At 43.9% G+C, this 23,590-nt stretch overlaps 2 protein-coding genes across 2 annotated transcripts; both read left to right on the forward strand.

The window, feature by feature from the left end:
• Positions 1–2,133: 2,133 nt before the first annotated feature.
• On the forward strand, positions 2,134–5,325 carry LOC133980959 (extracellular calcium-sensing receptor-like). The gene is made up of 6 exons (XM_062419849.1): positions 2,134–2,198; positions 2,318–2,588; positions 2,739–3,542; positions 3,726–3,956; positions 4,097–4,220; positions 4,355–5,325. Exons 1-6 carry the CDS (start codon positions 2,134–2,136, stop codon positions 5,266–5,268), a joined length of 2,409 nt encoding a protein of 802 aa, XP_062275833.1. The 3' UTR covers positions 5,269–5,325.
• Positions 5,326–15,461: 10,136 nt separating this feature from the next.
• LOC133980144 (extracellular calcium-sensing receptor-like) lies at positions 15,462–18,702 on the forward strand. Its single transcript, XM_062418734.1, has 6 exons — positions 15,462–15,598; positions 15,721–16,006; positions 16,120–16,944; positions 17,089–17,310; positions 17,452–17,575; positions 17,789–18,702. Exons 1-6 carry the CDS (start codon positions 15,480–15,482, stop codon positions 18,700–18,702), a joined length of 2,490 nt encoding a protein of 829 aa, XP_062274718.1. The 5' UTR covers positions 15,462–15,479.
• Positions 18,703–23,590: the final 4,888 nt, after the last annotated feature.

Genomic DNA, 23,590 nt, shown 5'->3' on the forward strand with positions numbered 1-23,590 from the left:
GCTCATGGATGCAGGGTCAGAGTTAGAGTCCATGTGATCACCCTCCGGCATGCTTTCCTTTGTTTCACGGGTTAGAAGACAAAGACAGCCTTGAGGTCACGCTTCTGTGTTAACAAGTAGGAGTAAGATTTATTGAAAACTAGGGATGCACCGAAATGAAAATTCTTGGCCGAAACCTAAAACCGAAAATGAGGAAACCAAGGCCGAAAACCGAAACACCGAAAGAAATTATTATGCCAATTATTAGTACCATTGCATTTATGGCTATGACTGTGTACTAACCTCACTAAAATCAAGGCATTGCAATTCAAAGAATAAATCAATTACAAAAGTATGAAAATATTTATTAAGCACTGACATTACAACAATGCACAATATAAAATTAAATTAAGTTAAAAATAACACTTAGTGTTACACTTGGTGTCGGTCCGGGGGGGTGGAGGGGCGATCGGTGTCGGTCTAATAAGCAGTGTGTTTGTGTGACTATAAAAGCAGCGCGTGTGAGAGCAAAGCATCCGTATAGCTCTCACATGCGCTGCTTTTATAGTCACACAAACACACACACACCTTCTCCTGTGCTGTGCGCTTCTCCGTCTCTAAGCGGGTCCTCCTCATCCATCACGGCCCGGATCATTTCTCGTGCGCGCCGCTTTAATCCCACATCCAAGTAATGATCTTTATAACGCGGATCAAGTACAGTCACAATGAAGTGCAGAGAATCCAAATAGATCTCAGTGAAACGTGTGATCACAGACTCTAAGAGTGTACTTCACTTTAGTGCTGCAATTAAAGGAATAACGTCTGCTACAGATGCATCAGAGGAGCTGATCTCTTTAGTTAGCTGTTTCGCCCGTGTTGTTTCGGTGATAAAAGTATTTCGGCCGAAAACCGAAAATGCGCTTTTGGGCCATTTTCGGCCGAAAATTTTCGGTGGCCGAATTTTCGGTGCATCCCTATTGAAAACCCAAACCAACGCAAGAACTGAGTACAAAACACACGGCGAAATAGTCTGCAAACTGCGGTAAAGTTAGAGAGAAAGTCGAGTTAGCTTAGTCCCTCGTTCAACTCAATTGTCCACAAGCAACGGACGTTAACTGGAAGGATTAAGCTGGATATGAGTTACAGATTGTTGGCTGTGACTTAGCCTACTACTACTTCTCACTACTGACTGACGTGACTGACGTTTTACCCCATTAACGCTGGCTAACCAGTACTGTTAATCTCCTCGCAAAAACGGGAGATAAAGCTCTAACTTCACATGCTGTGGGGGTTCAAACAAGCTTATTTTATGTTTGCTAATTAACTAAAAACATTACACCAGAATCGTTTTATGTTGTTTTTTGACTGAGAAATGAACTCAGACTATTTTGATTTGTTTATGAACTGAAAAATGAATTCTGAATACCATCAAAGTGGAAATGCTTTTGTTATTTGGAAGTTGAAAGTATTTTGTTTTTTGTGTTAATACATTTCTGAGAAATTGAAAAACAAAGTGGTGATATTTTGGTTTGTCCAATTTATTTATTTTCAGGTTGTATGAACCAGTGTGTTTACACTTAGGCATACATCCTATTTGTTGGCTGTTTTCCTTTGTGTGACTATAATAATAATTTTGTCAGGTAACTCCCGGCTGGCCAACCAAAACAAAAAAATAAATAAATGTAAAATAGTTGCACATTAAAGCCATCTCAATGCCTTGTCCATTCATAAGGCTCTATCTCTTGGATATGACAGGCTCCTTTTCAAGGGCCATACTTGCAGGAGCAACTCTGGACTTATGAAAAAGGTGGTTTGAATGTCAGCTATGCTACACCTGGCAGACTACATGCACATTTCAGTGGACGACTGCATGTGTGTGATCGAAGGAGAGTAATACTCATAGAGTCTTGATGGAACAAGGGTTACAACATTGCAACTGTTGATGCTATTGCATGTAAGCTATAAAAATCAGCTCCCAGGTCAGAGTTGCTTGAGTGAAGGGGAGGGTGCCTCGTGATGGGTTGGATCACTATCATCTTACTCACTCTGCTGACAAGGACAAAGTCAGAAAACCAAACATGCAAAGTGATTGGGCAGACAGGGTTCATGGAATTTTCTAAAGAAGGGGATCTTATTATAGGGGGAGTTTTCTCTATGACTAGTACACGTAAACTGAAGGATAATGACTACCAGGCACTTCCATATACATACTGCAAAAAGTAAGTGAATATGATTGAAATATGTACAATTTTATGTTGTTTTACATGTTTTTATGTGTTGCAAAATGATCAGCTGTAATACCTTGTTACTAATAATATTTTCAACACTCTGTTTGCAGTTGGAATGACAGGGAATTGAAGTTTGCCAGGACATTGATTTTCACTGTAGAGGAAATCAACAGAGACACTAAGCTCCTTCCAGGAGTGACTTTGGGATACAGGCTCTACAATGGCTGTGGGAGTGAAAATCTGATACGAGCAGCTGTAGAAGCTATAAATGGAGAGGACTCGAAGGGCTGCAATGGTCACATCCAGGCTCTCTTAGGCCATTCATCCTCTGGAGTGAGTGAACATATAAACAGCATACTAAGCCCATTATCCATTCCACAGGTGAGGTTGGGGAATAAATGGAAAATAATTGCAAACTCTTCAAATGTCATTTTTTCAATTGTTTATTTATATTTGCAAACTCTGACAATATATATTATGCCTTATTAGGATTAATGTGTTTGATAAATGTTTGTTTTTTTTTCTTTGAAGGTAAGCTACCTTTCAACTTGTGCTTGTTTGAGTGACAAGAAACTTTACCCCACCTTCTTCAGAACTGTGCCAAGTGACCGCTTTCAAGTCATAGGTCTGGTACAGCTTATGAAATATTTTGACTGGCGATGGGTGGGGATTATTTATTCAATGGCCATGTACTCAGAGGAAGGTACAGACTTATTTGTAGAAGATGGAATTAAAGAGGGAATATGTGTTGAATACAGATTACCTTACACAAAGACATCTGAAGGGAAGATTAATACTATTGTAAGGACAGTAAGAGAATCCTCTTCAAAGGTAGTTCTGTTGTTCATGTCCTTGTCTTTCACAAAATCATTTTTGTCAAAAATGGAGAATTATAACATAACTGGAAAGCAGTGGATTGGCACTGAGTCTTGGATCACACAACAAGACCTGGCTTCTGTTGAGAGAAAGAGCATTTTACAGGGAGCCATGGGCTTTGCCCTGCCCCAGGCATCCATTCCAGGTCTTGGTGAATTCTTACTCAACTTTAAACCATCTGATGAACCCCAGAGTGCAATAATTAAATCTTTCTGGGAGAAGTTTTTTGACTGCAGCTTCTCCCCATCAAACACCTCTACTATGTGTACTGGCACAGAAGATCTAAAAACAGTCTCCAGTGACTACACGGATGTGACAATTTTCAGGGCTGAGAATAATGTGTACAAAGCTGTATACTTGGTGGCATATGCCCTTCATGCACTATTGCAATGTAAAGATGGCTCAAATCCCACCACGGGAAAGCCCTGTGTGAGCAAGAATGAAGTTCAGCCTAAGCTAGTGAGTTCTGGTGTATTAATTCAGACTATTCTTTGTGTTTAATGCAAAACATACAGTACCAGTCAAACGTTTGGACACACTTTTCCATTCTTCCATATCTCCATAAATGTTAGGAATTAATTTAGGCCCATAATTGTAATAGAAAATTCTATTACTTGCTTGTTTTGTTCTGTGTCTTTATAGGTGTTGGAACACATTAAATATTTGAATTTCACAACCCAAAATGGAGCCAAAGTGTCCTTTGATGAAAATGGAGACTCAGTTGCCCAGTATGACTTAGTTAACTGGCAGATGAAAGAAGATGGCTCTGTTGAGATTATAAATATTGGTCAATATGATACCTCTTTTCCAGAGGGAAAAAAATTCAAACTTAAAGATGATACCAAAATAGTTTGGGGGGGAAACAGCAACAAGGTACATTTAATTACATTTTGGTTCTTTCACAGCTAAATGAAAAGCTTTACTTAAAAAGAGTTTAGTAAATATTGCATTTTCAGTGATAAGCAAAACAATTAGTTGTATTAGTTTTAACATGCTATGTTTTGCTTAATCAGATGCCAAGGTCTGTCTGCAGAGAACCATGCCCACCAGGGACTCGCAAGGCCATAAACAAGCGTAAACCTATATGCTGCTTCGACTGTTTTGAGTGCCCAGAGGGAACAATTAATAATCAAACAAGTGAGTAAGGATTTCATAATTTCATTAATTCATCTTACTTTTTGTAAAGATAACTAAAAATACTCTTTTCTTTGTTAAAAGTATACATTTTTGTATTGTGATTGTATGTCTGTTTGATTTCACATATTTTACAGATTCTCCAGACTGTTTGATATGTCCACCTGAATTTTGGCCAAATGAAAAGAGAGATCGGTGTCTTCCAAAACCTACTGAGTACCTTTCCTACAAAGAGATCATGGGGGCACTTTTGACTGGATTTGGCTGCATTGGTGTATTTTTATCTCTCCTGACATCAATAATATTTTTGACTCATAAAGATACTCCAATTGTAAAAGCCAACAATTCCGAGTTGAGCTTCTTGCTACTGTTATCATTAAAACTGTGTTTCTTGTGTTCTCTGACCTTCATAGGCCGGCCCACTCAGTGGTCCTGCATGCTGCGCCACACAGCATTTGGGATCACTTTTGTTCTTTGTATCTCCTGTGTTCTTGGGAAAACTATTGTAGTGTTAATGGCCTTTAGAGCTACACTTCCTGGCAATAATGTTATGAAATGGTTTGGGCCTCTTCAGCAGAGGATCAGTGTTCTGATTTTTACTCTCATTCAGGTTCTGATTTGTATAATTTGGTTAAGTACAAACCCTCCATTCCCAAAGATGAATATGAAGTACTATAAAGAAAAGATCATCTTAGAGTGTGCTCTGGGTTCAGCTGTTGGCTTCTGGGCTGTGTTGGGTTATATCGGCCTTCTTGCTGTCTTATGTTTTGTACTTGCTTTTCTTGCTAGGAAGCTGCCAGACAGCTTTAATGAAGCTAAACTCATCACCTTTAGCATGCTGATATTCTGTGCTGTGTGGATCACTTTTATCCCAGCTTATGTCAGCTCTCCTGGAAAGTTCACTGTAGCTGTAGAGATATTTGCCATTCTGTCCTCTAGTTTTGGTTTGCTGATATGCATATTTGTTCCAAAGTGCTATATTATTATCTTCATGCCAGAACGAAACTCAAAAAAACATCTGATGGGGAAAATGCCACAAAGAACTATTTAATACTGATGTATTTCAAGGGTGTCAAGTTAAATAATTTATTTAATCGTCTGATGGATGCTTTTGAGGTTGTTGCTTCTGTGATGTCCAAAATAAAGAAAATCCACTAACACAAGCCTTTTCCATTTATTTGTGTTAATGCAAAACAATGAGATTTATTTTGCAAAGAAATTTGTAGGAGAAGTTACCTAGAAACCTTTCCCTCATACCATTAAAGTGTTTGCATTTACTATTTACAGAATCTCTGCCACAGATTAGCAAGCAAAAACAGGAGTTCTACACTAATTCACTAACCGAGACCACGCCCTATCAGATGTGAGCTTAAAGATTTATTATGTGGAAGGAGAAAGCTGAGGGAAGAGGGTTGAAGGGTTCGGGGATGAGGGGTGAGGGTCGAAAAAGTGGGAAGGAAGGGATGAGAATCGAAGGGACGTGGGGGTTAGGGTCGAGGGGTCGAAGGGTTGGGAGTGAGAAGTGAGGGTTGAGGGGTCGGGGTAGGGGATGAGGGGTAAAGGGAGGGGTAGGAAGGGATGTAGCATGAAGGAAAAGGTTGATGCCAGGTGCCAGGTAGATGGGAGGAGGCACAGGATGTAGTACCAATCTTCTAGGTGGATGTGGGGAGGGAACCAGTGTGGGATGAGACTTTTGGTGGGGGAGCTGTCTCGTCATCTGGTCCGTGTTGATGACCCCCAAAATGCCTTCCAGAGGACAGGAGCATGTGTGCTTGGGATGGGAATGTACAAAAAACATTACCTCCGAATAGCAATTGATGCCATCGGGGGTGCAGCCCTGGTGGCCACTGGAGGGGGACAGCAAAAGTAGGAGCCTGAGGAGAAAAAAGGATGCGGGGATGAAGAGATGCATGTGCACAGGACGATAGTGAATGATGTGGGTGGCTGCGGCTCTGGGTTAGTGAAAGCTGGCCTAGGGTGTGAAATGCCCTGGCTCTCTGGGGGAGCAGCTGTAGATGGCTCCGTATGTATGGCCCTGTGCCATACGATGATGTCAATGGCGTTGCAGACTCTGGAAGTGGCTGGGGATTGCGGAGGGAGAGTCTGGTGTTTTGCTGAGGGTTCATGTAAAGTTTGAAGTGTGCTGATTTTCTGTCCGAGTGGTGAAAAGGGATTTGCAACCGGTTGAGTTCTTGCTTCAAGCGGGCAAAAGTTCAGTCAGATACTTTTGGAATTGGGTTACGGTCAGGGAGTTGCTGGCTTCTGTTGTCAGAAGAAGAGAGACGTGAGACCCGGGAAACTTGGATTGCTGGGCGCAGCCGAGTTTGCCGAAGTGACTGGACTTCTAGTGGTGACTTCCGGACTGCGAGAGTCGGCTGGAGGTTGGTGAATAAGTCATCGTCCGAAGCGTTAAGAAGGATCTCTTGATCCATGATGATCGAAGTCAGTGTATTCTGTCAGAGATCGTGTCCGAAATTAGACGAAGGGGGAAAGAGCGGGTAGGGTGTGACTTAAGTACTGTTTCTGTTCCTGAACCTAGTTTTAAAATTTCTGTGTACTTTGGAAAATACTAACTCAATTTAGCTAACTAAAGCCCAAATTCCACCGGGTCCATCAGCGGTGCGGAATGGCTGCGCTGCGGTCACTGGAGCTGATTGCTGCACTCTAATCAATGAGAGTGTTTCCACCGGGCACGTCTTAGCAGCGTCCCAGCAGCGTCTCTCAGCGCCACAGTGCTATCAATCCGCAGCATTTCTATTTTTGACGGAGTCGTTTCTAAATCACGACAAGCTCAACAGAGCCGATTGCACCAGGCAGGAAGTCAGACACAATTGGCATAATAAAACTTCAGTTTTTCAAAATAAAACAACTCGTGCAGCCTCCCGATCGTATTTCAGCAACAAACACGAATAAAACAGACAGATAAAGACACCAACTAGCTACGTAGCCTACTGACACATAGTATAAGTGTAACTGGGTCGGTGTGCGTTATGTTCTGTTAAGCTGTTAAAATGAGTCCAAAAGACAGCAAAACGTTATTTCTTAGGCTCTTTTATCTCTGCAACACACCTCTCTCAGTCAGGATAAATGCAGACTGACGAGAGACGGAAAATGAAGCAGTATGTCTGCTAATGATCAGCAGAGGGCGTTAGAATACAACCTAATACAATACTCCCAATACCAAGAACAGAAAAATGGGGGATTTTTGGTGAAATGAGTACATATTACAACAAAATACATAATATAAGAAACAAAAATTACAAAGATGATATTCCATCTGTTACATTCACCCCCCCTTAATTTCACCAAAATCATCTTACACCTGAGTTTAACAGCTAGGATGCACAAAGACATACACATTTGTCGCTCTGGACCAGTCAACACAGAGATCTCAGCTCATAGTCCAGTTTAAAAAACTATCCGTAAAAACAGATCAAAAGATTTAAGGAGATTGATCAGGCCTCCAACCCTTTAGGAACATTAAGGTGCAGCCTACACCTCATTATACCTGGTCCCCCAGTTCTTATAGCTGACAGTGTCACAACCAAGTACACATCCAAAACACATAATAAAACTGTTCCAAAACCTTCTACGCTACAGACAAAGCCTTCTGAGGCTTTACCAGACCCCATGTAATGTTTTTCTATGAGTCTGTTGACTGACTTAACCACTCTCCCCACTCTAGTAACCACCCTGTCTCGCACTGTAACTTGGTCAGAGTCGTGTCTGGGTAAGTTCGGTCTGTGACCAGAGGGATGAGGTATGTCAGGAGCAACGACAGGAACAGTCTGCGTCTCTTCAGAGTCAGCAGAATGACAGGCCTGAGTAGGGGCTGTATCGGTCTGTGTCTCTTCAGAGCCAACAGGAGCAGTGGTTTCAGTGGGGACATTATCAGTCTGTGTCTCTTCAGAGTCAATAGGAGCAGTGGTTTCATTGGGGACTGCAACTCTCTGTGAGTCAGGTAAGTCAGGGGCAACATGTACATTGTCCATCCTGTCGCCTGTGTCACAGTGGGTGCTAGTGTTGTTCATGAGTTGTGACACAAGCTCCTCTACTACAGTGTCCCTGACAGTGTGGCCTGTGTCGGACAAGACCCACCAAGATGTCCGTGCCTGAGAGGACTCTTCCCCCAGGCTACTAAGGCCATCTGTCTCACCACAGACACTCAGTCACCAGCATCAGACGGACTGACCAAGGATTGACCCTCCAGCGTATCCTGGACAGGAAGGAAACTCACATCCAACAGTAGGTTCCTGTGCACGACTTTGCATTGACCAGAGACATTACTGATCCTGTAGATATGAGTCCTTGGGTTCCTCTCAACAACAGTATAAACTGCAGGTTCACACTTGTCAGCCAGTTTTTTTTGCCCCGTCAACCCTTGTTGGCGAGCAGCACCCGAGCACCAACCTGTAGAGAGACGCCCTTGACTCTCTTATTGTACTGACAGGCCTGATGTTCCTGCTCTTTGGTGGTGTGCTGCTGGGCGATTCTGGCAGCTTCAGACAGGTATGACAGAAGAGTCTTGGAGTAACTGCTGAAGTCTGCCACAATGGGGTCATGCAGAACAGACTTGAACACAATGTCCCCCGGAAGCCTTGGGACACGGCCAAACATCAGATGGAAGGGTGCAAAGCCAGTAGTCTCATGGACAGTCGCATTGTATGCAAAGGTCAAAGTCTGGATTTGTTGTGGCCAGTCTTGCTTGGCTCTAAGGGGGAGGGCCCGTAACATATTGCCAAGGGTGCGGTTAAACCGCTCTGTGCCACAATTGCCCATGGGGTGATAGGCGGTGGTATGAGACTTGGCAACACCAGACAGCCACAGCAGCTCAGACACCAATTCACTGGTCAGTATACAACCCGCTCACCCCTGGTCAGTATATGGGTGAGCGGGTTGTTGGCCGTCCACACTGTGAAGTCATGCCCTTTCAATCAGTGACTGAACTTCTCAGTGACGCTCCACTTCAGGGCCATGAACTCAAGGCGATGGGCAGGATATTTCTGCTGTGACTTACTAAGGGCTTTGCTAGCAAAGGCAATGGGTCTGGCCTTGGTCGGCTTTCCTCCACAGCCAACCAGCACAATACGCTCAGCTGACTTAGGTTCTCCCACAATAACTCCAGCTTCTCTGCATGAGAGGCACAGATTCTCTTTCCTGCAATGCATAAGTGTGGAATGGCTGGCATCACCACAGACCTGACAATTTCTCCTGTGAAAAGGCCCTGGAGCGAACTGTCGTGCTGGGGTCGGTGCAGGGGTTGCAGTCTGCACATTCTGATGGGCCATCATGCGATCCAAGAGGCTGACAAGAGCATGCATGACATTCATGTCAACTGCTGGAGTGGAGGTCAGGGCAGATTGGCAGTGAACTGGATCAAGATTGGGCTGTACAGCTGGGAGAGATGGTGTTGGCCGTGTGGGCTGGGAGTTGAACACTGGCGCTGTGCAGGGAAACACTGGTGGCTGGGAAAGCTCTGGGGTCAAGACAGCTGCTGATGCTGTAATAAATTGGGCTGCTATGGGTGAAAGATGAGAGGCCAGGGCTGAAACTGGTGCTGTGCCGAATGTAGCTGCAGTTGGGGCCAGTGAAGTAAACCCTGAGGCAGAAGAGTGCTGTGAAGTGGGACTGGCTAGCACTGGTTGTGAAGTCTCCACTTCAAGTGACATGTCTGACTGAGTGTGGCTGACTGCATGTCTCTGTGAGGCATGAGGACCTGCCTGAGTGCGTGTCCTGAGTTCACGTTGAAAGCTGTTAATGCGTTCTTGCACTTCAGCAGTTGTCCACTCTTCAGCCTCCTGAATGAAGCAGTATGTCTGCTAATGGTCAGCAGAGGGTGCTAGAATACAACCTAATACAATACTCACAATACCAAGAACAGAAAATGGGGGATTTTTGGTGAAATGAGTACATATTACAACAAAATACATAACATAAGAACATAAGAAACAAAAATGACAAAGATGATATTCCATCTGTTACATTAGCAAAATCTAAGAAAATGACTAAATCAACTAAATTTGAGCAAGTTAACAAAATAGGGCAGTTGAGTTATGCTGCTACTACAGTAATTACGGTAGCCTAAAGGCACTCGTTTGGATTTGATTGGGCTGCCGTAATTACTATATTAACAGTGCAACTTCATTTTAAAAGGCAGATATCTCTCCCAGAGCTCTGGATGGAGCAAAACCGTGGCGCAGCCGTTCCGCACCGCTGATGGACCCGGTAGAAATCCTGGGTTAGGCTGCTGAAGCATCATATTGACATTAGTTGAACATCAAAATTAAAAAAAAAAAAATGAGAAGAAAAAAAACCTAAACCTATGCTTTAATTATTATTCATGCAGTATTTTCCTCTTGAACTGCTGTACGCTGTTATGTATGAGTAAAACACTATTCTGTTTTACGACGTTTTACGTCAGGGTTATGCTTACATGCGTGTGTGTTTGCGTTGTCAGAGTGAATGGCACAGCGAAGTAAACGGCAGCTACTTTTTCATTCAAGTGAGACTCGTTATTCTTACACCACACAAGAATACAACATTTGGCGACATGGTTTTCCTTACCTCCACCGGCGCCGTTTTTGTCTGTCCCCGGCGACCCGCCGGTACCGTGGGCCGGATGGCTGGAGGATTTCAGCATCTACCTCGAGGCCATGGCCTTGGAAGACATCCCGGACAAGAGGAAGGTGGCGATGCTCCGTCATTGTCTCGGTACGGAGGGTCAGAGGATATTCAGAGCCCTCGGCTGCACAGAGACCTACGTGGAAGCTGTCGCTCTCCTCATGGACCACTTTGTCGGTAAACAGCGGGTGATCCTCCGGCGGTACAGACTACGGAAGCGGCTTCAATGGCCCGGTGAGTCCATCCTGAGTTATGTCACGGACCTGCGGGACCTGGCGCGTGCATGTGACTATGGTGTGCTTCAGGATGGAATCATACGTGACCAGCTTATTGAGGGCATATTATGTGAAAAAATCAGGGAAAAACTGCTTTCGGAGCCAGATGACTTGACACTGGATGATGCCCTGACCAAAGCCACGCAGGTGGAATCTGCGCTACAGTGCTCCACCGCGTTGATTGACAGCCCTCGCCACACCCCCATCCACATGGGCTCTATACACAACAGCTCCAACCTATTGAAAGTCAAGAGGATCAAAAGGTGTTTTCCAGTGCAGCTATACCGCAGGCAGGGAAACAGCCGTAACTCTGTGACTTGCAGTAACTGTGGATCCAGCTCACATAAGACACGGGCTCCAAACTGCCCAGCCCGAGGACTGATATGCAGGAACTGTTTGAAAGCCAATCATTTTGACAAAGTTTGTAGGTCTGCTCCTGCTTCCCACTCATCACAGCCCAGACCCTTGTCATCTTACAATGACCGTGCAGAGATCAGAACTGTCTCTATCAACCATGTTACTTTTAAGACATGCACAGTGCAGCTCGGAAATGTGACCCTTCCCTTGCTGGTCGACACAGGGGTGGCTGCGTCCCTCCTCAATCGCAACACTTACTGCAGGTTTTTTGCACGCATGCCCTCCACCCCTCTGCTCGGATACGACAGCTCGAGGATTGGGATCGTGGGTGTCCTCCGGGTACAGGTGCGATATGGATCCAAGCGCATCCACACGTTTCCGTTTCACATTGCGAAGCGGGGTGCCAATCTCCTGGGTTTTGACCTGTTTACATCCTTAGGGTTCTCATTGCATGACAACAGCGGCTCACCCATTCACCACGTCACCTCCACCTGGGGGCAGAAATGGCCAGCTGTGTTTGATGGACTGGGCTGCCTCACGGCTTTTACACACAGACCTCTCGTGAACACTGCCCCTGGTCATACAGCCCCTGTGCCGGATTCCCCTCGCGTTGAGGGATGAGGTCACAAAGGAGCTGAAGATGCTGTTGGAGGCAGGCATTATCGAACCAGTCGACACCGCCCCCTGGATTTCAAACCTTGTACTAGCAAAGAAAAGAACAGAGGAGCTAAGACCCTGTGTGGATCTACGGCGTGTCAACAAGGACATTATTCCAGATCAGGATCCCCTACCTACCTTGGAGGAGCTGACCACTCTCTTCTACGGCTCCACAGTGTTCACGAAGCTCGACCTGCGGCAGGGCTATCTTCAGGTGCCCCTTCACCCAGCCAGCAGGTACCTGACAGCTTTCGTCACACATGCCGGGGTGTTCCGGTACACCCGGATGCCATTTGGGCTTAACTCCGCCCCCAGCTGTTTCCAAAAGATTATGGCCACAATCTTTGCTGGTATCCCAGGGGTCACTGTGTACTTGGATGACATTGTGGTCCATACCCCAGACATGCAAACTCACGATGAGCGGCTCAACAGGGTGTTTGTGGCCCTCCAGAAGAACAATCTGACCCTGAACGGCGAGAAATGTTCCTTTGCTGCTGCCACCATTGACTTTATGGTGTTTCGCCTGTCAGCTAAGGGCATCACACACCCTTAGCCCCAAACGTCGATGCCATACATCGTCTGCCCGAGCCCACCTCAGCTTCCCAGGTAGCCTCGTTTCTAGGCATGACGGCGTACTACCTCCGGTTTCTGCCCCATTATTCTCAGACCACCGCTCCCCTTCGCCACCTCTTCAAAAAGGAGGAGCCGTGGAATTGGACTGCAGCTTGCTCAGAGGCGTTCAGCCCTCTAAAGGCTCAGCTCACCACACCCCCCATCTTGGCCCATTTTGACACGTCCAGCCCCACCCTTGTCACCTGTGATGCCTCAGCTGGAGCGGTGGGGGCTGTCCTCTCGCAGACACAGAACGTTGTTGAGCGGCCGGTCGCCTCCAGGGCCCTGAACCCCACTGAGCAGAGGTATTCAGTCGGTGAACGTGAAGCACTAGCTTGTGTCTGGGCGTACGAGAGGTGGCACCTTTATCTGTATGTCCACCAGTTCAACCTCTGTACGGACCACCAGGCCCTCCCTACTCTGCTGTTTTCCTCAGGCAGCAGCCACAGGCCCCTCCGTTTGCACAGGTGGGGGGAGCGGCTCAGGCAGTATGACTACCAGCTCAAGTTCACTCCAGGTAGTGACAACGTGATTGCAGACCTCTCTCGGTCGATCGACACCCCTACTCCAACCCTTTCTCCTGCCGCTGTCGAGGAAGAACCCGAGATCATCCAGCTGTTACATGGGCCCCTGCAAACAGTGGGGTCATTGGAGGAGCTACGGCGGGAATCAGAACAGGACACACCGCTGTCTACTCTGCGCACCTACATACGGACTGGATGGCCTCTACGGGTGCCTGAGGATCTTGCTCCATTTGCTAGGGTGCGACACAAACTCTCATGCTGGGGTGACATCTGTGTCTCCAGGGCCCTCTGCCCTGTGGTCCCAAGTAGCCTACGTGCGCGTGTCATGGCAATGGCACAGCAACATCGAGACCATGGACAAAGACTGTGAGCCATGCCTCCTCAGTGGAAAATGTGGGCCACCGCCTGCGATGCCACCCATGGGAGCATCTACAGCTGGACATCTGTGGTGAAATCCACGGCCGAGGGGTCCCGCACCACCAACGGTTCCTAGTGGTGGCATATGACCTTCACTCAAAATGGCCCGAAGTGACCCCAACAGGTACAGTCACAACCCAGGTCATCATCGATATTTTGGACGGCCTGTTTGCACGATGGGGCTTGCCCCTCACTATCACCACAGATAATGGACCCCAGTTTGTGGCAGTGCAATTCTCAGACTTTCTCAGCGGGAAAGGGATTAAGCACATCCGCACAACATACTTCCACCCCCAGGCCAACGGGGGAGTCGAACGTTTCAACCAAAGCCTGAAAAATGGAATCCGAGCACATCTGTTCCAGGGATGCACATTTCAGGCTGCGCTCAATCAAACACTCTTGCACTACAGAGCGAGCCAGCATGCAACAAAGGCTTCTCCGGCATCCCTCATGTTGGGACGTGAGATGGACTTGCCACTGGGCAGACTCAGGCCCCGAGATGCAGTGGCACCTGAAAGCAGCAGTGAGGGAAAAGCAGCGGGAGATGAAGCAACGTTTTCATAAGAAACAAAGAGTCAAGAGCACCGCTATCCAGGTGTTGGACTGGGTTTGGGCCCGTAGGCCCCAGCGATGCAACAAGATGGCATCTTTCTGGTCTCAGCCTCTTCAGGTGACACATCAGCTACGGCCGGCCACCTTTATGCTGAGAGACGGCTCCCGCTGGCACGCCAGCCGACTGCGCAAATTACCTGTTCCTTCGGGGCCAGCCCCGCCCACGCCTACACTGCTACCAGCTGCTAGTGTGGCGGACGTGACAGTTTTGAGACCCCCGAGACCCATATTGCCAAGGGCCGTTAGGCCACCCAGGTATCCGCTGCAGCCACTAGCCGCGCAGCCCCTGCCTGTCATCCCTGTTCCTCAGCCTCCTCCTGAACGGCCACCAGGCATGCACCCTCAGCCTCCACAGGGTCCAGTCATAAGGCCTCACCCCATGGTGGCGGAGGGCAGGCCACAGCGGGACCGTGTCCGCCCTCCAAGCTTCAATGACTTTGTTACTACGTTTCATACATAAGCTACTGTTACCCGGCTATGTTGGGTTTTGAAAGGGGGGGGGGAAATGTTATGTATGAGTAAAACACTATTCTATTTTATGACGTTTTACGTCAGGGTTATGGAGTTTTACGTGTGTGTGTGTTTGTGTTGTCAGAGTGAGTGGCACAGCGAAGTAAACGGCAGCTACTTTTTCAAGACTGAAACAGAGTGAGACTCGTTATTCTTACACCACACAAGAATACAACATACACCTCTAAGTTTTATTGGCCCTACTTTATTGAATCCTCCTTTTTTTATTTTTTCATCTTTTGCATCTTGGTTCAATCTCTCTTGTGCTACAAATTTGATTCACCTTAGAGATCAATGTACTCAATTTTGGCCCAGTACTTGGGGGGATTTGTGAAGTGTCCGTGAATTGGCCAAACTTTTCATTTTGAAGGCAAAAATTCAGTTTTGATTTCATAATGTGTGTGTACGTGCATACTCGTGTACTAAGTGTGTGTGTCATGGATATAGCAATCACATTTACCAATGTAAGACTGCTGTGCCCTGTGGGAAATTAATGAACATTTTATGAAAGGGGCACATCCACCTGCATCCAACACATATTTTATAAGAGCGGTGCCCTTGTCTCTCTTAAAAAATGCAGAGCAAACATGCATGAGCTGGAGAGATCCATGCTCTTATATGTGTCTTTCCTCTACTTGAACACAACTTTTGGCTGTGAACTCCTTGGCAGGTTTGATATGCCAAGTTTGTTCAAGCAGGGAGACATAATGATTGGGGGGATTTTCCCAATTTTCAACAAAGACATAAGCAGTACTTCTACATTTGAGAGACACCCACCTGGAGTGAAGTGTGCAGGGTAAGTTTAAACAGATTGGACTTTTTAATGCTTCATGCTTAATCCTCCTCTAATATTATCTTCTGAAATTGACCTACTTACATGTATATGTCAATTTATTACCTATTTCAAAACCTTTTTAGATTTGACCTACGAGCATTTCGATGGACACAAGTGATGATATTTACGATTGAAGAAATCAACAAAGATCCAACTCTCCTTCCAAACATATCACTTGGCTACAGGATACTCAACTCTTGTTCATCTCCCACAAATACTTTGCGTGCTGCACTAAGTGTGGCTAGTAGACGAGAGGAGATAGAATCAACTTCCACTTGTCCTCCAGCAATATCTGCCCTCATAGCTGAGGCCGGATCTTCTCAGTCTTTAGCTGTGGCTGGAATCCTGGGACCATTTCAAATGCCAGTAGTAAGGGATTAAATTAGATATTTTACTGAATTGTTTTTCTGTGATATTTGATGATTTTCAAGTGCTTGGTGTGTGACATTTCTTAATACCTCTATTGGTGTTTTTTCTTACAGGTAAGCTACTTCTCAACATGTGCCTGTCTGAGTAACAGAGCTAAATATCCTACATTTTTTAGAACAATCCCCAGTGACTATTTCCAGGCAAAAGCTCTGGCTGCACTGGTCAAACATTTTGGATGGGAGTGGATTGGAGCCATACAATCAGACAATGATTATGGGCGGAATGGGATTCTGGCTTTTAATGAAGAGGTTAAAAAGCTTAGTGTTTGTGTTGCGTTTGTTGGGACAATTGGACGGACATACACTATGGATAAAATTCTGAATGTTGTGGAAATGATTAAGGAGTCAACTGTCAAAGTAATCCTTGCTTTTGTTACTAAGACTGACTTTTATCCTTTGATGAAGGAGATTGTGAAACAGAACATTACAGGAATTCAGTGGATTGCCAGTGAGGCCTGGATAACAGCTCCTCTACTCTCCACTCCAGAAATGTACAAAGCTTTGGGAGGAGCCCTTGGATTTGTGGTGAGGAAGATGGCTATTCCAAACCTAAAACCATTCCTTACAGGCATTAGCCCTTACATTGATCCAGCTGCACCATTTGTGAGGGATTTCTGGGAGATTATGGTGGGCTGTAGACCTGCTTTGCCTGGGGAACACGCAGGCACAGAGGCAACAAATGTAATATGCACAGGCAATGAGACATTAACAAATTCCAAGGATGTTTTCTTCAATGTCACACAGCTCAGAGTGTGTTATAATGTGTATAAAGCAGCATATGCAATTGCACATGCTCTTCACCAGCTAATATTTTGCCAACCAGCTGGAGAAAAAACAGTGGGGCCATGTTTGAACATATCAGAAATTCATCCAAAAGAGGTGGGAAATACTGCAAGTAATTGTTAGCAACATATAAGTGTAAATAAAGAGTTTATTTTCCTGAATAGAAATACTAAAAAATGTCTAACAGTTAATATATTATTATTATTATTATTATTATTATTATTATTCTCTTTTTCTCAGGTCACTGATCAGATTCAAAGGGTGGATTTTAGGAATCAGTTTGGGGATAATGTATTATTTGATGAGAATGGTGACCCTCCTGCTTCTTATGAAATTATTAACTGGCAGCTGAGAGATGGGCAGGTGCAACATGTGGCATTGGGTCATTTTGACTCTGCTGCTAATGGTGATTATGAGCTCAGTATCCAGGAGAAAAAGATAGTGTGGCGAACAGGCAAAATGGTAATCAGGAAGACTTTTTCCATGAACCAAGCTTATATTTTTATCAACTATTTGTCTTGTTGAAACATTAATGTAAATGTGACATTTTTCGGGCTGCACCATGAATTACACTGTATAAGGTGTTATTTCTTTATTTCTCAGGTTCCAAAATCAGTTTGCTCTAATGTTTGTCCTATTGGAACAAGGAAAGCCCAAATAAAGGGAAAACCCACCTGCTGTTTTGACTGCATCCCATGTGCTGATGGAACTGTAGCCAATTCAACAGGTAGACAGAATGTGTGCCATACTAAACCAAAAATGCACAATCCAGTGTCATCACATGCATTTAATTTGTGTAATATGTTTATTTCCATAATACAAATATCAGTGTTAGTTTAAATAGATCCAGTGTTGATTTTTAATTGCATTTGAAGATATATATTTCCTGCAAATGTGACATCCAGATGCAGAACTCATACTTTCAGTTCATGTTCAACAGGTGCAGCAGATTGCATACCCTGTCCACAGGAATACCGGTCCAATGACAGGAAAGATGAGTGCATTCCTAAAACTATTGAGTTTCTGACATATTCTGAGCCGATGGGAATAGCTCTCACATTTGTGTCACTGCTAGGAGCCACTCTGTCACTGGCCACGATGGCTGTGTTTATCCGCTGCAGAGATACCCCTGTGATAAAGGCCAGCAACTCTGAGCTGAGCTATTTTTTGTTGTTTTCTCTTTTTTTGTGTTTTCTCTGTCCTCTCACTTTTATCGGCAGACCCACAGTCTGGACTTGCATGCTGCGCCACACAGCTTTTGGAGTAACATTTGCACTTTGTATTTCCTGCGTCTTGGGAAAAACTATTGTTGTTGTAACAGCTTTTAAAGCCTCGTTTCCTGGCAGCAAAGTTGCAGGAAAGTTTGGTCCTGCTCAGCAACGGATCATAGTTTGTTCATGCACTTTGATTCAGATACTAATTTGTGTGTTGTGGCTAAAGTTAAACTCACCTTTTCCAGACATGGTTTTCAGATACAGCAATAAGAAAATAGTTTTAGAATGCAACACTGGCTCTGAGGCTGCTTTCTATGCAGTACTGGGGTACATAGGGGTTCTTGCAATAATATGTTTGGTCCTGGCATTTCTAGCGAGAAAGTTGCCTGATAACTTTAATGAAGCCAAATTTATCACTTTCAGCATGCTAATATTCTGTGCAGTCTGGATCACCTTTATCCCAGCATATGTCAGTTCTCCTGGAAAGTTCACTGTAGCTGTGGAGATATTTGCAATTTTGTCTTCAGCATGTGGTTTATTAATTTGCATTTTTGCCCCTAAATGTTACATAATATTAATAAAGCCAGAGAAAAACACCAAGAAGCATGTCATGGGAAAAACTAAAAACAAAGGACTGTGAATTATTAGTTTAACAGATGATGCCACTATCCCTGCTAACTTTTATGTAATGCATTGTGGTATATGAGTAGTGAGCAAGATGATGTAACATTTCTGACATTCATTTTTTAATGTACTATTTATAAAATATGGCATTAATAAGGCAATAGATTAACTGTAGGCAAAAGCCAGGATTACACATAATTACTTCATATGTATTCACTTTTAGTACATAATTTACCCATAAATGATGAATGATTATTTTGGATCGCATGTTTAAATGTAATAGTTTTGTTTTTGTGTGTTTGTTTTTATAACAAAACTATGTCAAAGAGAGTTGTGTTTTTTTATGATATGTGCATAAAAATTGTATTCCCAACATGTAACAGTGCTTTTATCTGAGGGGGGGGGGGGGGGCACTGTCAGTAATTATATGTGTATATATACATATAATTGTCAGAGACTAAATAACAATCTTTATTTACATTTGAGCTTAGTAAATATTGCATTGTGAGTGACATACAATATGTTTGTCTCATTAGTTTTTAGTTTTTAAAAATTATAAGTGGATGAAGACAACTTTACATGCACTACAAATATATATAAAATTATTATTTTTTGGATAGTCTAGAGATTTAATATCTGTATCAGAATTAATATATAAATAATATCATTCAATATCATATATAGCTTTGTAAACAGCAAGAAAGCGTATGAGGGTAATGCCAGATGTTGTCTATTATATAATCATATACTCACAGTCATATACTCTATTTTTCAGTATAGCATACAGTTATAACTTGGCCACAGCCACTCACAGAAGGCAATTATCACCACACATTATAGACATGTATGAATCAAGTTTGTATTTTACAGTTTTTTAATATTACATAAAACATGATGTCAGCTTTAATAATTTCCATAAATGTAGATAAAGTGCTGCCCAGCAGATGTCACTGTGTTAACTACATCACTGCTTGAGAAATGATGAACCAGATAAAGTGGTCCCGCATTAAAAAGTAAGCTAAATGTTACTGCTGACCATAAACAAATGCTGGTTGTTTTTGTGTTGTCTTTTTTATTTTTGTCTTTTTACTAACAACTGCTTTAGTAGGATTTGATCAAGATACTCTAACTTTCCATATAAGTAAGACATACAATATGTGTATGTTTAAAACAACTGACAACCACTCACACATGAATGCCATGTTTATAATAATAATAATTATAATTAAAGCTGCAAGCAGCGATGACCGGGCCCAAGCTCCCCTACCCCGCCACGAATGAGCGAGACTATCCGCGACGCATCTTCTAAGTCAAATAGAAAAACAAACAGCGGCAAAATCGCTAATTCGATTCAAAATGGCCGACTTCCTGTTAGAGTGAGGGTATGGGTCCAAGAGACTTTTTTGTGCGTCTTTAGACGCAACATATGTGTACCGAATTTCGTTTGTCTTTGTCAATCTGGAGGGAGGGGCTCAATTTCCTTAATCTTCTACGGGGTGCAGTACCCCGATTTGGCCAGCAGTTCCTGTTAAATGGCGAAACGGCAAAATTCCTCACATCGCCACGAAGCAACCAAATCCCTAATCAGACAGTTTTTGATAACTTTTCATCTCCAATGTCTCAAGATGTTTCTGAGTGAATTTGAAGTTGGTCAGATTAAATCTCTAGGAGGAGTTTGTTCAAATACGAGGCGTGGAAATCGCCAAAATCACACATATTTTTCAAAATGGCCGACTTCCTGTTGGAGTGAGGGTATGGGTCCAAGAGACTTTTTTGTGCGTCTTTACATGATACATATGAGTACCGAATTTCGTTTATCTATGTCAATCTGAGTTGAGGGGCTCAATTTTTTTTAGATTTTTTAGGGTGCGCTATTGTATCCAGTAGGTGGCGCTATGGAGCTAACACAGTATTGATGCATAGACGTGTTCAGGGCGGGACCTTCTACGTGCATGATTAATTTGGTGTAGATCGGACGATGTCTGTAGGAGTTATAAGGACTTCCTGCTTTTTGGCAAAGGATCGAATGGCGAAGGAAATTGTCGGCACCTCCACGCCCAAACCGAATCCCTAATCAGAAAGTTTTTGATAACTTTTCATCTCCAATGTCTCAACATGTGTCTGAGTGAATTTGAAGTCAGTCGGATAAAATCCCTAGGACAAGTTCGTTAAAATACGAGGCGTGGAAAACGCCAAAATCGCACATATTTTTCAAAATGGCCGACTTCCTGTTGGAGTGACGTCATGGGCCCCCCATAGACTTTTTTGTGCATCTGGACATGATACATATATATACCAAATTTCGTTCATGTACATCAGTCTGTCACATTTTTATATTCGTTAGGGGGCGCTATTGAGCCATTTTGCGACGGACATTTTGGTGAACCATAAAATATCACATTTTTCGCCGGGTCTGATGTGCGTGCACATTTTTGTGAGTTTTGGGACACGCTTAGGCTGTCAAAAAGGCGTTTGTTTTATTTAATAATCTCTACGATTACAATAGGGCCTTCGCACTGTAGTGCTTGGGCCCTAATAATGCATTTTATTTAAAGGTGCCTTTCAAAGCACTCAAGGACACCTTACAAAACACTCATAAAACAACAACAACAACAGTACATCGAACAACATAAATCAGCTAACATTAATGTGGAAATAAATGCAGTTTTTGTAAAGATAAATATGAATGTGACTACATAGTGCAATAGTACAATAAATAAACAAGAATGTGATTTCATAGTTAGTGTGAGACAGAGTATGCCACTCAGAGTAAGTGCATTTTCAGGCGGGATTTAAAGGTGGAGACAGAGTCAGAAGTGCCAATGTCTGGTGGGAGAGAGTTCCAAAGGCGGGGGGCAGATCGGCTGAGAGCTCTTGACCCCATGGTAGTTAAGTTGGCAGATGAGACAAAGAGCTGGATGGCAGAAGATGATCAGAGAGTGCAGGACGGTGTGTAGATGTGAAAAAGTTCAGAGAGATATGATGGTACCAGGTTGTGAAGGATCTTGAAAGTGAGGAGCAGAATCCTAAAGTCAATGCGGGATTTGATAGGAAGCCAATGTACATCCTGCAGGGCAGGAGTGATGTGATCAATAGAGAGAGTTCTGGTGATGATACGAGTGGCTGCATTCTGGACCGGTTGGAGTTTATGAAGAGATTTCCGAGGAAGACCAAACAGAAGAGAGTTACAATAGTCCAGACAGGATGTAATCAGGGTGTTTACAAGGATAGCGGTGCAGGTTGGTATAAGTGTGGGACGGAGACGATTGATGTTGAGTAGATGGAAGTATGCAGACTGACTAACATTATTGATGTGTGCTTCGAAGGATAATGTGCTGTCCAGAATGACACCCAGGCTAATTACCTGAGGGGATGGAGGAATTGTTGACGGTGATGGAGAAAGTGTTAGGTGTTGCTAAGGTGGATCTAGTACCAATGAGGAGGACGTCAGTTTTGTCGCTGTTGAGTCTGAGAAAGTTGAGTGAGAACCATGATTTAATTACCAGTAAGCAGTCGGATAGAGCTGTGTGTGGCAGAGTGGAAGTGGGCTTAGTGGAAAGATAGAGCTGGGTATCGTCTGCATAACAGTGGAATTGAATATGACTTTTCCTAAGAATGTAAGCAAGAGGCAGAAGATAAATAATGAACAGGAGGGGGGCAAGGACAGAGCCCTGGGGAACACCCCTGGAGAGATATGATCTGAACCAAGCCATAGGGATGTCAGTGATTCCAATGGACGCTAGCCTGTCCAAGAGGATGTCATGAAAGACAGTGTCAAAGCGCTCAGGTTGAGGAAAACCAGTATGGAGAGTAGCCCAGAGTAAGATGCCAGTTTCATGCCAGTTCATTGGTGATTTTCACTAGAGCTGTCTCTGTGGTGCGGAGGTGATGGAAACCAGGCTGAAATTGTTCATAGAGATTGTTGTCAGACAGATGGGTATGGACCTGAGCTGCAACAGTTCTTTCTAGTATTTGGAGAGAAATGGCAGGTTTGGATAGGACGAAAGTTGTTCAAGTCATTTGGATCTGCACCAGGTTTCTTGAGTGTTGGAGTTTTTGCAGCAATTTTGAGTGATGATGGAACAACACCAGAAGTCAGTGAGGAATGAATGATGTCAGTTATTAAAGAGGATAAGGCAGGTAGGCAGATTTTTACCAGGTGGGTAGGTAGGGGGTCTAACTGGCAGGTAGATGATTTGGATTTATGGATGAGACCAGTAATTTCGGAGACAGTTGGCAGTTTGAAGCTGGCGAGCGGAGAGCTGAAGGAAAATGCAGGGAAAGAGTGCAGAGAGCATGCAGACTTATTTGAATATCAGTGTCTGATGGATATTTTAAATTTTGGCATTGAAGAAGGTCATGAAGGTATCACACTGTGAAACTATGAGTAAGTGAGGTGGTAGAGCAACGGGTGGTTTCAGAATATTGTTGATAGTTGAGAATAGGGCTCTGGAGCTCCCATCAGCTGTCCTGATTAAGTCTGAGTAGTAAGTGGTCTTGGCTGAAGAAAGAGCATCCTTGTATTGAAGTATGTGATTATGATAAATTTCTTTGTGAACTGCTAGGCTGGTAGAGAGTATCATCCCAAGTCATTTATTATTACTGTAGTATTTACCCGCTTGCACTGCTGTACCACACTAACCTTTCTTGCCATTGCTTTATTTGACATCCTCCAAAAAATGTGGCTGTTCTATCACATTTTGCATTTTGGTTCAAATGTATTTCCTGAAGAACACATTTTATTCAGACCAATGCAACTGTCCAAACAGTTTTTGCTCATTAGCTTTCTGGCTTTTGTCAAGTATGTTATGTGTCCCATGTGTGGCATGGCAAGATTTGACATATTTTAGGAGCTTCAGAAAAAATGTATTTGATTCTATATTGTATAGTGCACACAACTCTAT

Source organism: Scomber scombrus, chromosome 5 (genome assembly GCF_963691925.1).
Source record: "Scomber scombrus chromosome 5, fScoSco1.1, whole genome shotgun sequence".
Classification (NCBI taxonomy): domain Eukaryota; kingdom Metazoa; phylum Chordata; class Actinopteri; order Scombriformes; family Scombridae; genus Scomber; species Scomber scombrus.